Source organism: Caretta caretta, chromosome 4, assembly GCF_965140235.1.
Source record: "Caretta caretta isolate rCarCar2 chromosome 4, rCarCar1.hap1, whole genome shotgun sequence".
NCBI lineage: Eukaryota > Metazoa > Chordata > Testudines > Cheloniidae > Caretta > Caretta caretta.
The window spans coordinates 73,816,574-73,834,378 of record NC_134209.1 but is presented as its reverse complement, the minus strand read 5'-3'; the positions used below and the strand labels follow the sequence as shown (position 1 = coordinate 73,834,378).

The 17,805-nt window shown below is 41.8% G+C and overlaps 1 protein-coding gene across 2 annotated transcripts in view; it reads right to left on the bottom strand.

Moving 5' to 3' along the window:
- The window catches only part of FNIP2 (folliculin interacting protein 2), a 92,881-nt gene extending 76,268 nt beyond the window's left edge, over positions 1 to 16,613 (bottom strand). For both annotated transcript variants that reach the window (XM_048847556.2, XM_048847557.2), the window contains exon 1: positions 16,229 to 16,613. In XM_048847556.2, coding sequence (XP_048703513.2) covers positions 16,229 to 16,323 — 95 coding nt within the window. In that variant the 5' untranslated portion in view covers positions 16,324 to 16,613. The remainder of the gene's footprint in view (positions 1 to 16,228) is intronic.
- Between the last annotated feature and the right edge of the window lie 1,192 nt (positions 16,614 to 17,805).

Sequence of the window (17,805 nt, the reverse complement as noted above, 5' to 3'; positions counted from 1 at the left end):
CTGCGATACAACCGCATTTGCTCCAACCCCTCAGACAGAGACAAACACCTACAAGATCTCTGTCAAGCTTTCTTACAACTACAATACCCACCTGCAGAAGTAAAGAAACAGATTGATAGAGCCAGAAGAGTTCCCAGAAGTTACCTACTACAGGACAGGCCTAACAAAGAAAATAACAGAACGCCACTAGCGGTCACCTTCAGCCCCCAACTAAAACCCCTCCAACGCATTATTAAGGATCTACAACCTATCCTAAAGGATGACCCAACACTCTCACAAGTCTTGGGAGACAGGCCAGTCCTTGCCTACAGACAGCCCCGCAACCTGAAGCAAATACTCACCAACAACCACATACCACACAACAGAACCACTAACCCAGGAACTTATCCTTGCAACAAAGCCCGTTGCCAACTGTGCCCACATATCATCTATTCAGGGGACACCATCACAGGGCCTAATAACATCAGCCACACTATCAGAGGCTCGTTCACCTGCACATCCACCAATGTGATATATGCCATCATGTGCCAGCAATGCCCCTCTGCCATGTACATTGGTCAAACGGGACAGTCTCTACATAAAAGAATAAATGGACACAAATCAGATGTCAAGAATTATAACATTCATAAACCAGTCGGAGAACACTTCAATCTCTCTGGTCACGCAATCACAGACATGAAGGTCGCTATCTTAAAACAAAAAAACTTCAAATCCAGACTCCAGCGAGAAACTGCTGAATTGGAATTCATTTGCAAATTGGATACTATTAATTTAGGCTTAAATAGAGACTGGGAGTGGCTAAGTCATTATGCAAGGTAGCCTGTTTCCTCTTGTTTTTTCCTACCCCCCCCCCCAGATGTTCTGGTTTAACTTGGATTTAAACTTGGAGAGTGGTCAGTTTAGATGAGCTATTACCAGCAGGAGAGTGAGTTTGTGTGTGTATGGGGGTGGGGGAGATGTGAGAAAACCTGGATCTATGCAGGAAATAGCCCGACTTGATTATGTAAAGAGTTGTCACTTTGGATGGGCTAGCACCAGCAGGAGAGTGAATTTGTGTGGGGGGTGGAGGGTGAGAAAACCTGGATTTGTGCTGGAAATGGCCCACCTGTTGATCACTTTAGATAAGCTATTACCAGCAGGACAGTGGGGTGGGAGGAGGTATTGTTTCATATTCTCTGTGTGTATATAAAGTCTGCTGCAGTTTCCACGGTATACATCTGATGAAGTGAGCTGTAGCTCACGAAAGCTCATGCTCAAATAAATTGGTTAGTCTCTAAGGTGCCACAAGTACTCCTTTTCTTTTTGCGAATACAGACTAACACGGCTGTTCCTCTGAAACCTTACAAAGTGAGGTTATTCCAGACAGACATTGTTAACACATCAGGAGAAGGGAAGAGATGAGAAATGAGAATAATGTGTTTAATACTCATGAACACTTACAGGTTTGTCTACATCATAGAAGGGTGGCTGTATATATATTATCATTTAATTATAATATATATTTATATTATTATACTTATATTAATTTTATATATATATAATTAAAACACACACACACACACCACAAAGAGACAGAGAGAGGGACACAGACAAAAAACCCAACAAAAACAAAAAAACAACCCCCCTCTCCACCACCACTCCCTCAGCACGGACAGCATAATCCATAGCCAGCATGGAGATGAATGCCAGGAAATCCTGGAACAGATGAGTTAAGTGATAACTGCAGACGGATATAGTGTCAAACCCACAATTTTCTCTAGTTTTAGCCAGAGATGTGATTTGTTCCTCTTGTTTGTTTTATGACAGTTTGCCTGTTCTGCACAGAACATTCTCCTTAACCCTTTCTTGTAAGGAGGGCTGTTGATGAATTGTCCTATAAAGAATACTGAAACTTTAAGGCTTGTGAAGAAGCTAGAGGCATGTAACCAGTTCTAGGACACAGCATTAGGGATCTTCTGCTGCATCAGCCTAAACTCAGTTGTTTGAGAGTCTTTTTGAATTGCAGAAGAAATCACAACAATGCTTGCTGCTGGATTTAGGTCCAGTTTGCCCCCAAGTACATGGGGCCCTGACTACATTCAGACACCAAGTTGTGAAATTAAAGGGATTTCCATTCCATTTTAAATAAAGGCTTAGTATCTGACCTATGAAGTTGTATGTTTCTTTTAAAAGAAATTTATTAAGTCCAAGCGTACAATACACAGACAGGTATTTCGTCTTGTATTGCAATACACAAACTAGAGAGAGTTTTAAACAATAAGAAGTTTTATAAATACCTGTACAGTGTTTAATAAAAATTGTCATCTTACACCAAGATGCCAAAATGTTGCTTGCAACCCAAGAAATTAGTCAGTATTTTGGAATTCGCTGAAAGTGTCTGCACAAAAACATGCAAGGCTAACTACATCAAAAAGACTGGTGGGTACCTTGAAATTTAGAGGTCAGCTCTTCACATGTGGAAAACATACTGCTGATTTAAGATTTTTTTCTCTAAAGGTTACCAAGAAGTATATGGCTAAATGGACAAGTGTCAAACATTGGCAACTCTTTTTTGACTGTAGTAAGGGACTTCAGTATAGCTAGAGATAAAATCTCAAATTCTTACTTCCTGCTGACTAAAAATTTGTCAGGACAGCTGGTCAAATCTCTGTTTCACATCATTGTTATTTTAATATTTCACTAATGAAAAATAAAAACCCACTGTTGCACTCATATATCTAGCAGACATACCAACACCCCATTTTAATACAAATATTGTGTTGTTCCTTTACACCACTGGAACTAAGTTTAACTCGTAGGTGCAGATTACCCTTGAGACATTTCATCCAGCGGTTTATTTTACTTAAAAAAAAAAAAAATCAGATGGATAAAGTGTGAGCAATAATTTGTACCTGTAAGTGAAACAATGGATCGACTAAGTATTTAAGAACCAGATGCCAGTTTCAAATTTGAAACTTCTACTTCCTATTTTCCACCCTGTTAAACCATTAACTAGTGAATAGTTTTTACCATTAAGATCAGCCCTAGATAGGTATTTTGAGTTATGCCATTTTAATGGCAATATTGCTTGATTTAGCTAGAAAAAGAACAAATTTTACTGCATAAAATACTTGTATAATTTTCTCCTCAAAGTATTTCCTGTGGCACACCGATAAAATTACATGTGGGATGTTTTGAATAGAAGGAAATTGGCTCTTGGAAAATTTCTGGAGGTAAACAACTGTTCGATCTGGTCAGGGAATAGATAGATTTAACTGCACGCTGGAGTCTCCTAAGCACTAGACTTTTATTGATTGAGTTACTCCCCTACACTGGGGCTTGCAACCATGTCCAAAACTGCTTTAAAGCACAACTGTATCAAATATGGTTGTGGTCACATACAGGTTTTATAGGTTGGGTTGCCAGCCCTCCAAGATTGTCATGGAGTCTCCGATTAAAGATGTGATGAAATCTTCAGGAATACATCCAACCAAAATCGGTAACCCTACTTATAGGTCCTGGCTTGATGGGTAAAAGGGTGTGTTTTCCTAATTGTGTTAGCTTGACATGTTTGAAGAGCTCTCTTAATGCTTGTTAAGACACAGGTTGAAACATCTGAAGGTGTGTTGGTTGGCTGTGATGCAAGCTTTCTCCCAGGCTAAAATACAGGGCAGCTAAAACTCAGCTTCAAATATGTTAGCTTAATGCGATTAAAAAGCCATCTTAATGCTTGTTAAGATGCAAGATAACTCAATTGAACTAACATGATGGAAACCCCCACACCATTTTTACCAGTCATGATAAAGCCAAAGTGTTATATTAATGTGTATAAAATGGCCTGGCTGCGTTCACAACCTAAGCTATAAACATAGTTCAATCTAATTTACTATTAAATAGTTCTTTCAGGAATTCATAACTGTGTTAGCTGCTCCAGTCCTTCTGACTCCCAATTTCCCCTGAGATCCGTGATCTCGGACACAATTTTCCCAATACTTTCTCCCTGTGCATCAGCTGCCCCAGGAGACAGTGCAAGAAGGAACCAGGCAGTTAGCCATAACATAGAAGCAACTTTTTGTGATACTCTGTATCCAGGACTGTAAAATGAAGAGATCACCTGAGTGTTCAGAGTCCAAGATGATGACAGATCTCTGTTTGAAATCTGGAGCAACAAGTTCATCTAAACCAAAGATAGCCTGGCAAAACACAGACAGTGGGTTTAATGCAAACAAATAACTGTGAATCATCCAATAAAGAGAAAGAGGGTCAGGAAGAGATTAAATGTAACAGTACTTTGTATTTCTATAATTATTTCAAACCAGAAGTCTAAGCATTTCACAAACATTGCTTTAACCTCACTACATCCCTGTTAGGCAAGTAACTACAGTGGAACTCACAGGTTATTTACAGGGGTGTTGTGAGACTGATTTCATTAATATTTCTGTGCACCTTCCTCGACCATGTTGGGCAGAAGGAGATATAGAAATATAATGTTAGCACTTTGTGAAAGTACACAGCAGTGAGAGTTGACTCAGTTTCACAACGCTCACAGCATAGGTTTCATTTCACTGTAAGTCTTCTACGCTGGGCAAAACAGGAATTGCCACTGATGGTAGTAGAAATACCCATAAAACACTGCATTTAATATCCTGGGACCAACATAGCTACAACACTGCATACATAAAAAACATCCTGTCTACATACTAAAACGGTCTTATAAATACCCAAGAAATTTGTTGCTTTATAGCTCACATCAAGATGCTCCAGTACAGTCCATAATAGTACCCCTACCCCCAGTGCAGATGAGAAGACAAGTTATTGCAGCTGAAGCAGTAAATCTAGTCCTCCCAACTCCATCCCACAATACAGTGCTTCTCTTCTCAGTCTGTACTAAGGTATATCTTGCAACTTTTCTCTGCACCTCTGAAAAGAGCTGAGTGTGATTAACTGGTGCAGACAATTATTGACATTGCATACTTCGATCAGTTCTAATCTGGTCATTTGCAAAGATAATTCTAAAAAAAGTCAGGAAAATGACATTTTTCACAAAAGTTTAAAAAAAAAAATTGTCAAGAATTCCAGGAATAAGAGCTACACATGTCCACTCAGCTCTTATGTGGGGAAAAAAAAAACACAGAATCCCAAGATTTCTTCCAAGGTTGGAACTGAAGTAGAGATGGGGGGGAAGATGGAGGGAAAGAAGAGCAAGACAGTCGGTACTCCTGTAGTAAGTCTGAAAAAGTCAAATCTCTGAAGGCTCTTGCTCAGTAGTGAAGAGGGTGGGAAGGAAATCAAAACAGCTTTACAGAGAGATATAAAGACGCGGTACTGCACCTACAAGGGTGAAGAGCCAGAGGACGTGCTTTTTCAGACATCCCCAGACTGGGAGCTCAATTTCTGTCTACAAGTACCTTACTCTTCATCACTTCCTTATTAGGTTATTTTCTGAGTGAATTGTTTGCAATAATCTCCATGAACTGAACTACTCTGCAGCTGCCATTACATGAGACAAATGAAGGTCTTGTATTGTACTTTATCTGTCAGTAAGCAAGACCACAACCTAGAAAGTCTCTTCACCTAGTGCTCACTGCTCCCACCTGGATAATTTGGCCTTGGGCTTCATCTCACTTTCCACAATGGCTACCATGAGTGGTCTCTTCAAAAGCTATTCCTAAACCCTTGTAGGGATTTAGGGCTAGTTTTTTTTTTTTTGTTTGTTTTTTAAAAAGATCCTTATTTAGACACCCAGTGGCATTTCTGGCTACTGTTGCTACCTGGATATCTATGAACAGCAAGGAGCCCAGGTGAAACTCAGTTAGATTATAGGAATCTATTGAAGTGAACAGAGACAAAATAGAACAAACATACAAGTGCCACTCAACAAACTTCACTACTGCTTTCGTTCCCTTTACAAAGGGTGGAATATTGCCAGGCTTGCAATACAGTGCAGTGAAGTAGTGCTTAGCGAATGGGATCTCCCCAAGCATTTCACCACTATGACCAAAGGAATTACTTGTTGCAACTGCCAAGTGAATGATATCACACACCAAAGCTAACAAACAGTTACCAGCTAGAGATCCTGCACAGTTATAATACAGCATCCGTTCCATTATGGACACCAGAAGCACCAGTGAATATTTAAAGCTGAACTATTGGCCTGTTTGCCAGTTTCAAATCCAGCTGAAACATGATCTCATCTTTTACAGCATACATGTTAAATGAAATTATATCCTCTTTTACAACATCCTTTCACTCAATCTCCCAACAAAGATTTTATGGAAGTCATGAAGCAGAGACCACACTTTTACCAACCTAAATGTAATCCAGAAAGAGTCTGATTTATTTTGCTTTACGCATTCTGACATGTCGTGTAAACTGTTAGCTTCACACTTCCCCCCCGCTCTTAGTTAGAATTTTTACACAACCTCAGCCCTCAGCTTCCTGAAGACAGTTTCAGTCTCTAGAGCTGAAAGATGCAGAACAGCATTAATATGAAATCCTGTTGTAGAGCCAGAACAGAATTACAATTGCCATGACAATTAAAGCATGATCAATTTATCCAAAGCCAAAGAGTCATTCATTTCTCTAGAGCCACTACCCACCCACACACAAATGTTTCACTTGAGTAATTAGTTCAAATACATGAGCAGTAGAAAATTCTAACTGAATACATTACATTATTGTAGGAAGCTCCCCTACTGTAGTCCCCAAGATCTGCATTTCTAGTGTCTGACTTTCTTAATGGACTTTTTACTGAACACATGGAGCCAGGAGCTTTCCAGACTCTAGTATCAGCTGCATAGCTTATTCTTTGAAGTGCAGTAACAGCCAGTATTAAAGGCTCTGAGGAACATTTGGGATTTAAACTATACAAAAGTATGAATGTTTTCTCTCACACACAAGAACAATTAGGATTTCTTAGAATGTTACCAACAAACTACAGCCATCAAATGCTTCTCAGCTGAAAGTAGTATATACACATTTTTTAAGTTATGAAGTTAGTCATATTTTTAATGTTATGTATACTGCATTTTCCCCTTGACAGAAACTGAACATGCTTGAGAAAGTCATCTATTGGTAGCAAAAACAACTTCCCATGGTAAGAGGTGAGGATGTCTCATCATTTTCTGTAGAATTTAAACTTTCATTTATTAAAAAAAAAAAAAAAACCCAGAAGTTTCTTGCCTTTATAGATCCAAAGATAATTTCCCAAAATGTGAGTCATACAGTATTGTTTCCCAAGTGTAGACAGACAATTTAGAACATGAGAATGGCCATACTGGGTCAGACCAATCTAGCCCAGTACCCCATCTTCCGACAGTGGCCGGTGCCAGATGCTTCAGAGGGAATGAACAGAACAGGGCAATTTATTGAGGGATCAATCCCCTGTTGTCCAGTCCCGGCTTCTAGCAGTCAGAGGTTTAGGGACACCCAGAGCATGGGGTTGCATCTCAGGCCATCTTGGCTAATAGTCATTGATGGACCTATCACCCATGAATGTATTTAAACTCTTTTGAACCCAGTTATACTTCTGGCTTTCACACATCCCCTGGCAATGAATTGAACAGGTTGACTATATGTTGTATGAAGAAGTATTTCTTTTGTTTGTTTTAAACCTGCTGCCTATTCATTTCATTGGGCGACCCCTGGTTCTTGCGTTACATGAAGGGGAAAATAATACTTCCATATTTATCTTCTCCACACCATTCAAGATTTCACAGACCTCTATCACATCTTCCCTGAGTCATCTCTTTTCTAAGAGTCCCGGTTTGTTTTTCTCTCTCCTCAGATGGAAGCTTTTCCATAGCCCTAATCTTTTTTGTTGCCTTTCTCAGTACTTTTTCCAATTCTAATATATCTTTTTTGAGATGGGGCGACCAGAACTGAACACAGTATTCAAGGTGGATTTATACAGTGGCATTAAGATATTTTCTGTCTTGTTTTCTATCCGTTTCCCAATGGTTTCTAACATGGTTAGCTTTTTTTGAGTGTTACTGCACATTGAATAGATATTTTCATGGAGTCATCAAGGATAGTTCTAAGACCTCTTTTGAGTGGTAACAGCTAATTTAGACCCCACCAGTTTGTATGTATAGTTGGATTATGTTTTCCAATGTGCCCTACTTTGCATTTATCAACACTGAATTTCATCTGCCATTTTCTTGCCCAGTCACCCAACTGTATGAGACCCTTTCGTAACTCCGCGCTGTCTGCTTTGGACTTAACTATTTTGAGTAATTTTGTATTATCTTCAAACTTTGCCACCTCACTGTTTACCTCTTTTTTCAGATCATTTATGAATATGCTGAACAGCACTACTCCCAGTACAGATCCCTGGGAATCCCCACTATTTGCCTCTCTCTATTGTGAAAACAAACTTTATTTCTACCCTTTGTTTCCTATCTTTTAACCAGTTACTCATCCATGAGAGGACCTTCCCTCTTATCCTATGACTCTTTACTTTGCTTAAGAGTCTTTGGTGGGAGGCTTTATCAAAGGCTTTCTGAAAATCCAAGTACACTATATCCACTGGATCATCCTTGTCCACATGTTTGTTGACTCCCTCCAATAATTTTAATAGATTTGTGAAGGAAAATCATGCCACACCAAAGCTTTTTCCCCAACATATCGGGTTCATCTATGTTTCTGATAATTCTGTTCTTTACTATAATTTCAGCCGATTTGCTTGGTACTGAAGTTAGATTTACTGGACTGTAATTTTTATGATTGCCACTGGAGACTTTTTTTTAAAATCAGCATTATATTAGGTTTCAGAGTGGTAGCCGTGTTAGTCTGTATCAGCAAAAAGAACGAGGAGTACTTGTGGCACCTTAAAGACTAACAAATTTATTTGGGCATAAGATTTCGTGGGTGAAACCCACTTCATCAGATGCATGCACTGGAAAATACAGTAGGAATATATACACACAAACACACATATATATACACACACACACACACAGAACATGAAAAAATGGGGGTTGCCATACCAACTCTAACGAGAGTAATCAATCAAGGTGAGCTATTATCAGCAGGAGAAAAAAAAACTTTTGTAGGGATAATCAGGATGGCCCATTTCACACAGTTGACAAGAAAGTGTGAGTAACAGTAGAGGAAAAATTAGCATGGGGATGTAGGATGTAGAAGCCCTCTACACCAATATTCCACACAAAGATGGACTACAAGCCATCAGGAACAGTATCCCTGATAATATCACAGCAAACCTGGTCGCTGAACTTTGTCCTCACTCACAACTATTTCACATTTGGGAACAATATATACCTTCAAGTCAGCAGCACTGCTATGGGTACCCACATGGCTCCACAGTATGCCAACGTTTTTATGGCTGACTTAGAACGACGCTTCCTCAGCTCTTGTCCCCTAATGCCCCTACTCTACTTGCGCTATATTGATGAAGATGTCATCATCTGGACCCATGGAAAAGCCGCCCTTGAGGAATTCCACCATGATTTCAACTATTTCCATCCCACCATCAACCTCAGCCTAGACCAGTCCACACAAGAAATCCACTTCCTGGACACTACAGTGCTAATAAGCGATGGTCACATAAACACCACCCTGTACCGGAAACCTACTGATCACTATACTTACCTACATGCCTCCAGGTTTCATCCAGACCACATCACGCGTTCCATTGTCTACAGCCAAGCTCTAAGATACAACTGCATTTGCTCCAATCCCTCAGACAGAGACAAACACCTACAAGATCTCTATCAAACATTCTTACAACTACAATACCCACCTGCTGAAGTGAAGAAACAGATTGACAGAGCCAGAAGAGTACCCAGAAGTCACCTACTACAGGACAGGCCCAACAAAGAAAATAACAGAACGCCACTAGCCGTCACCTTCAGCCCCCAACTAAAACCTCTCCAGCACATCATCAAGGATCTACAACCTATCCTGAAGGACGATCCCTCACTCTTACAGATCTTGGGAGAGAGGCCAGTCCTCGCTTACAGACAGCCCCCAACCTGAAGCAAATGCTCACCAGCAACCACACAACAAAAACACCAACCCAGGAACCTATCCTTGCAACAAAGCCCATTGCCAACTCTGTCCACATATCTATTTAAGGGACATCATCATAGGACCTAATCACATCCGCCACACTATCAAGGGCTCGTTCACCTGCACATCTACCAGTGTGATATATGCCAGCAATGCCCCTCTGCCACGTACATTGGCCAAACTGGACAGTCTCTACACAAAAGAATAAATGGACACAAATCAACATCAAGAATTATAACATTCAAAAACCAGCGGAGAACACTTCCAACCTCTCTGGACACTCAATTTCAGATCTAAAAGTCGCAATTCTTCAACAAAAAAAACTTCAAAAACAGACTCCTGCAGTTTCTTATTGAACTTGAATGAATTTGCAAACTGGACACCATTAAATTAGCTTGACTAAAGACTGGGAGTGGATGAGTCATTACACAAACTAAAAACTATTTCCCCATGCTAATTTTTCCCCTACTATTACTCACACCTTCTTGTCAACTGTTTGAAATGGGCTATCCTGATTATCACTAAAAAAGTTTTTTTTCTCCTGCTGATAGCAGCCCACCTTAATTGACTACTCTCGTTAGCGTTGGTATGGCAACCCCCATTTTTTCATGTTGTGTGTGTGTATATATATTCCTACTGTATTTTCCAGTGCATGCATCTGATGAAGTGGGTTTCGCCCAAGAAAGCTTATGCCCAAATAAATTTGTTATTCGATAAGGTGCCACAAATACGCCTTGTTCTTTTAGCATTATATTCGGTATCTGCCAGTCATCTGGTACAAAGGGTGATTTTAGTTCACAAAATCTTAGCATTTAGATTTCTAGCGTTTGTATACAAGCATTTATAAAGTCTGTCAATTTTTAGTTGTTTGCCTTCATGTAATATAAATGAAGGGGACTCTACTGTTTGACTGTTTCTCTTCAGTTCCTACCTAAACTTTATCAACTTCTATCCTCTTTACTAAGATATAGAGTTTTCCCTTTAATAAATCCTCCCCTAAGGGATGTCTCTCTCTGAACCGCGTGCTCCTCCATACCTGTTGACTCTTTCCCAGCCCCTAGTTTAAAACCTCCTCTATGATCTTTTTAATTTTACATGCCAGCAATCTGGCTCCGTTTTGGTTTAGGTATAGCCCAGGGGCGGTCAAATTTATTGACCCTCTGAGCCACATACGACAATCTTCAGAAGTTCAAGAGCTGGTGTGCGCCTGCTCAGGTTTCAGCCCCGTGGGAAGTGCCTGCCGGGGCTTGGGGCTTCAGCCCCGCAGGGAGGGCTGTCTTGGGGCACGTGAAATCATGTGCCCGCCAATTTTTGCCAGGGTTTGTTGGCCGCACTCAGTCACATGGTGTCACTGGGCCTCCTCCCTGCATGGCAGTTGCTAGAGCTGGCAAGCTGTGGCTCTGGGGAGAGGCAGAGGCAAACAGCTGGGAGTTACAAGTAGAGCCGCTGCTTTTGCTGCTGCCTCTCCCTTTGGAGGTAAAGCAGCAGCCCCTCCCTGCGGTTCCAGGTGTTAATTCTGCATGGAGAGGCCATGGCAAACACCTAGGAACAGCAAGAAGGGGCCGCTGAGTGTAAGAAGGGAGGTCTGGGGGTGTGTGACTCAAGCTGTTGGGGGAGGCAAACCTTTAAATTGTGTTTTCCCCTCCTCCCCCCAGCAGGCAGCAGTCATCTCTGGCAGAAGCCCCTAGCCCCACCACCCCACTGCAGAAGCCCTGAGCTCCCCCACCATTGGATAGGTGGAAAATGGGGGGACGATGACGTGGGGGGGCTCCACGAGCTGCACTTTAACTGTAAAAGAGCTGCATGGGGCTCACAAGCCACGGTTTGGCTACCCCTGATATAGCCCATACTGTATAAGCACCTCCTTTCCCAAAAGGTTCCCCAATTCCTAAATCCCTCAGAGCACCACTATCTCATTCACACACTGAGACCCTGCAGTTCTACCTGTCTTACTGGCCCTGTACCTTAGACTGGATGCATTTCAGAGAATGCTACCATGGAGATCTTGGATTTTAATCTCTTACCTAGCAGACTAAATTTGGCCTCCAGGACCTCTCTCCTATCTTTCCCTATGTCATTCATACCTACATGGACCTCAACCACCGGCTCCTCCCCAGCACCACACATAAACCTGTCTAGATGTCTTGAGAGGCCTGCAACCAGCAGGCAATTCATCATTCGGTTCTCCCAGTCATCACAAACTCAACTATCTATATTTCTAAAAATTGAATCCACCATTACTATTACCTGCATCTTCCTAATACCATAAGTCCCCTCCTCCAGAGAAGTATTGTCAGTGCAAGAGGATGACATAATACTATGACATCATCTGGAAAGAGAGTCCCAATAAAGGGAATCATTTCCCTCTGCTCCAGTTTGATGTTCTCCTTCATCCTCCTTAATAGTGTAGAGGCTTTCAGACTAGGGGTGGACATGCTCTGTTGTGTCCTGGAAAGTCTTATGCATGTACTCCTCTATCTCCCTGAGCTCCTCCAGTTCAGCCACTCTGGTCTCCAGAGCCTGCACTTGGTCACTGAGGGCCATGATCTTCTTGCACTGAATGCACACATTTACTCCTTCTCATTACACAAGAACTAGGGGTCACCAAATGAAATTAACAGGCAACAGGTTTAAAACAAACAAAAGGAAGTATTTTTTCATTCAACGCACTGTCAACCTGTGGAACTCCTTGCCAGAGGATTTTGTGAAGGCCAAGACTATAACAGGATTCAAAAACGAACTAGGTAAGTTCATGGAGGATAGGTCCTTCAATGGCTATTAGCCAGGATGGGTAGGGATGGTGTCCCTAGCCTCTGTTTGCCAGAAGCTGGGAATGGGTGACAAGGGATGGATCACTTGGTGATTACCTGTTCTGTTCATCCCTTGGAGGTACCTGGCATTGGCCACTGTTGGAAGACAAGATACTGGGCTAGATGGACCTTTGGTCTGACCCAGTATGGCCGTTCTTATGTCACCTGCCCACAAGGCAGGTAAACATACATGCATTCACTGCCATAAACAATTTCAGGTGCTCTGCTTGTTCATCACTTTCTCAGCAGTAGAGTGAAGGTAACAAGACTCTAGTCAGTTTCATGGCTGAAACCCTGTGGAAGAGGTGAAATTTACAAATATTGTATCAATTTTACAGCATCTGCTTAGGAGCGCCAGGAGAAACTGTAAAGACAGACACAGGAATGTAAGGGTCAGAGACTGGAGGAGAGGTAAAAATAGAAAACATCCCCTTGTCTCCCCAGCCAGTTTCAGCCACATGTCCCCATTAGTACAAAGATCTTTCCCAATGAACTTTCTGCTGAATTGTGTTGAGCTAAAAGCCACCGAATCGAAGATGTACCTCCAGAATATTTAGTGTTGGCTGTCACAGCTCATCCTTTGAAATTCAGTAGCAGATGACATTAAGGGTTTTCAGGAAGGCTGGGATTTGAGGGTTCAGTTAAAAAAAAGCAAAGACCCACATTAAATGAAGAAGTGTGGGTTGTGTACGGGAATAGAACTGTGAACCATGCATTACCAGCATACATTCATTTAAGAATGGGAGTGTTGAGGATTTAAATATTCCATGGGGGGGGGGGGGGAGGGATGAAGGAGAGAGAGAGAGAGAGAGAGAAATAGGCATATAACCCCAGAACATAATAAAAAAGATAGAAGTGAAAACCAAAAAAATAATTGGGGGACAGGAGAAGAGATAGAACTGCAGAACAAGTGCATACAATCCTAAAAGGCATAATATATGAATAATTTGTTAATAAAAAGTTAGAGTTTTCTGAATTTAACACAATATTTCAATATTCTAAACTGAAATTCAGTAGCCTCAAAAAAACCCCAGTATAGTAAATAAAATAAAAAATACCTTACTACTGGCACCGATGTTGCAAGGAGCTCCATGCTGACAGGCTCCTATTGACTTCAGTTGGACTCTGTGCAGGAGTCTGCCCACCTGGAGCTCCTTGCAGGATCAGGACCGTAAACGTAGACCTGGGGACATTTTAATTAAAATTAAATCCCTGCAAATGGATTTGCACCTTAATTGGGTTTTGTACTTTTGGTCAAAAGCAATATACATTAAGGCATAAATTTTAAATTAAGAATAATTCTGGACAAGTACATAACACATGCTTTCACTCTTTTCCATGCCTCCCAGTACCACAAGGCTTTTGTCTGCATTATGATTTAAGGTACAATGAATTCTGGGCCTGGCCATTTTAAGTCTTCCCAATCCACTAGCAACACTCTAGAAATAATGTGGCAATAATGTTAGATTGCCAGTGATTCATAACATTTACAGCAATCACGTTAGACTCTGGATATATAATCCAGATCTGACATTACCCAATGTTGGCTCTGATCCTGCAATTTGTTTCAAGCGGATGACATTTGATTCAAGCAGAGCACCTCTGATGTCAAAGAGAGGTTCTATGTTGGTGATCCCCTGTGCTTGCATTAAGTCACTTGTTGAATAGGGTCTTTTTGTTTGTTTGTTTTTACTCCTAGTCTCACTCCTCACAGCATTCTTAGCATTTCAGGAAGTGAAAGTCAGGAATCTTATCCATTTCTATATGCTATCTACTCACAAGACCAAGCGAGTCATGGTGAGTAGTCACGTGAAGATTTGGATGGACACAGACGCAATACCATTTACTTCACTTGCCATGGCTACCCTGGTCTTGTGACCAGATAAGATATAGAAAAAGGATCCAGAATCTTGTCACTTAAATAACCCATACGGACCATATTCTAAGCAAGTTGTTCATTTTTTTTAAAGCCATCACCAAATCAGGATTACACATCCAAGCCTCTAAAGGAATCCCAATACGTTTCATGTGCAAAAGTTCATGAAATCATAAGCACCTAAAGCAATGGAAGGCATGCAGCTGTTCCACACAATCAGAGGAAACAAAAGATGAAACCCTGAATTCAAGGTATTCAAGGTAAGATACATTTCAACTCATATTTTAAAAAGAAGAGATGTTAATTCAAATTACGCAAGTAATAAGACACAAACACTAAGAAAGATGAAGGCAGAATGTTTCCTGTATTATTTTATTTGGAGGCTGGTATTAAAAACTATAGCAGTTTATGCATATGAGGAGATTTGAAATCCAGACAAAATGGCTGAGACATCAAAGAGAAGAAAAAGAAGCAGAAGACAGCAGAGAGAAAGCAGCTATATGGGAACAATAATTTTCACCTGGTTCTCTGCCCCCACTACTCTTTTGCATGTGTTTTCCTGCACTATTTAAGTGTAGTAGTAGAAGTGACATCAAACCATTTTGTTTAACTCGGGAACACATTATAGTCCCAATTTTTAATTAATCTGGTCCACACTGAGACTCAATAACTGTCAGTTTTGCTGCCCACTCAAACATATTCATAGTTACAGCACCTGTGGCCATGCTACTTACAGCAGTTGTAACTTGCTCAAAAGTCTGGAGATTTTAAGGACAATCCCGAAGGACTGAGAAACACTCTAGATAGAAGACTGAAGATTAGGCTGTTATGTCTGATACCGATTACACTGAAAAATCCAGAGAATAAAGGTTATAGACCTTCTTTCACAGTGAGGAAAGATGGTCTGGGGCAGATGTCCAAACTGTGAGTGACCACACCCCAAGATCCATCAGTTAAAGCTCATTTACCCAATGTAAGAAGACCCTGAAAGGTAGCTAGCACCGGACCTCAGACATCCACACAGAACAGGGTAGCACAACATTAATGCTTAACAAAATGACTTTTGTACAGAAGGCTTGTAATGAAATAGCTCCCTAACATGTGTAAGTGTCTGGTCTTGTGGAAATCTCAGCCATTTCTAAAAGCTATTTCCGCAAACCTATTAGATCAGAGGCCAATCTAAAATTGCAGAATATTCCCCAACAGAGGCACTAACTCTCTAGCTGGCTTTAAATCAAAAGTACTGAAGCAAACTATTACCAATAAGAATTATACCAAGTTCTTAAAGGGCTTCACGTTTCTAAAGCACTGTGTGAACGAGAACAGACTGATACCAGGGTGATCAAAAATGACAAAAGCTGGGGGGAGGAGGGGGTGCGCGCGCTCCGGCTGGCTCCGGGGAAATGTACACACCCCTTCGTTCCTGCGGGTGCCCCTGCACAGGGCTTCCTTTCTTGCCTCCAATAAGGCTCCCCTACCCCTTGGGTAATGTCCTTTTAGTAATATCCCTGGCATGAAGGAAACAGTTTCTCACCTAAAGGCAGGTCCTTCCTTAGGTGCCCTGCTAGGGGGAGAAGCCGAGCTGCTGCCCCTTTTGTTGAATAGCTTCTGGAGCAGAGTAGGAGCCATGCTGCTGCTTGCTGTTACCGCCGCCCGTACTCACAGGAGCCCCAGTGGGTAGCGCAAGCTCAGCTGGCTAGCGATAGTAAGAGCGGCGGGGGCAGCATCCCCGCTGCAGCGTGGCCGCCCGGCATTGCACGCAGGAGGGAACGGAGGCTACGGCTGGCTCAGCGTCCCCCACTCCGAGCAAGGGAGGACACAGCCAATCATCTGACTAAACCCCTCGCCCAGAGGCGCTGACAGCTCCCTCTCGCAGGACAAGCTCCTCTCAGCCCGGAATCCTGGGATCCGAACGCGCAACATCCATGGAACGTTCTCCATTGGATACTCGGGATTCCAAGCCTTCCCCCGACACGTGGTCAAGAGCCAGAGTTAAAGGGACACGAGCCCTGTTTCCCAGTCCTCTGAGGTTGGGGTGTTTGAATAAGGGGTTGGGCGGAAGAGGAGTAAGGATAGGATTTCTGATTCTTTCCAACAAATATTTTATCAGATTTCTCTCCCTTCCCAGTTCCCAGGGAGGTTTCCTCTCAGTGAAGTAAATTATTAAAAATTATGCACAAACTGACCTAACAAAAGAGAGGGTTTTTTGTATTTGTTTTTTGTTGCTATTGAAAAATCTCTGGTTTATTGGGCGGATTTGCACATGTTCCCTAAAATCAGAGATAGCCCAAACCAAATCCCTGGATTCAAAAAGTCCATTGAATTTTGTGAATGTTCAGATCCAAGCTTTGCCATTGGGCCCTTTCTCTGTAACAGAACAAGTCCAGATCCTGAATTTGGAGACTTTGGGATTATTTTTTTCTTCTAGCCCTTCTCTCTGTAACAGACTGACAGAGATCGCTGATCCAAAGACCGAGGAAATGCCAGCTTATCTGTTTATCAAGGATCCAAACTTTGGCCCTCATTTGTTGATTAGGCATATACTTAATTTTACCATTTGAGTATTCCCATTGGGACTCTGCAGGATTGGGGCCTTTGTGGCTTTGTTCATTTCTGCTTTTTCATGGTTTGTTTTGTTCACAGGTGAAATAATCTGATTACCTGATGCCACCGTTCTGTTGGGGGTTATGGTGGGAGGGTTGTTTTGGGTGGTTTTGTTTGGCACACGTCTTATTGCCCACATTCTTTTAATTACTTATCCTTCAAAAATGGGTTAGAAAGGTGTGATATGCTACCTTTTTTGCATATAGCCAGCTCCACAGTCTACTACAGGAAAAGACATGGGGCTGATTTTTGGGGGGCAGTTTGGCCCAGTGTGGGCAATTGAAGTAAGCAGTCCCTGCACTTCCCCAAAGAGAGGGACTGGGCCCTGGTGCAGTCTTGCACCTTCCTCCTCTTTGCACCCATGATGAGGCCACAGGCTAATTCTTGTCCTGACTGATTTTCAGAGAGGTGAAGAGCCTTGTAGAAGGACTAGTGGTATGTGCATATGGGGTTGGGAAAAGCTTTTGAAGAGGATCCAGAAACATCTTCCCCATTTTTTGGAAACCT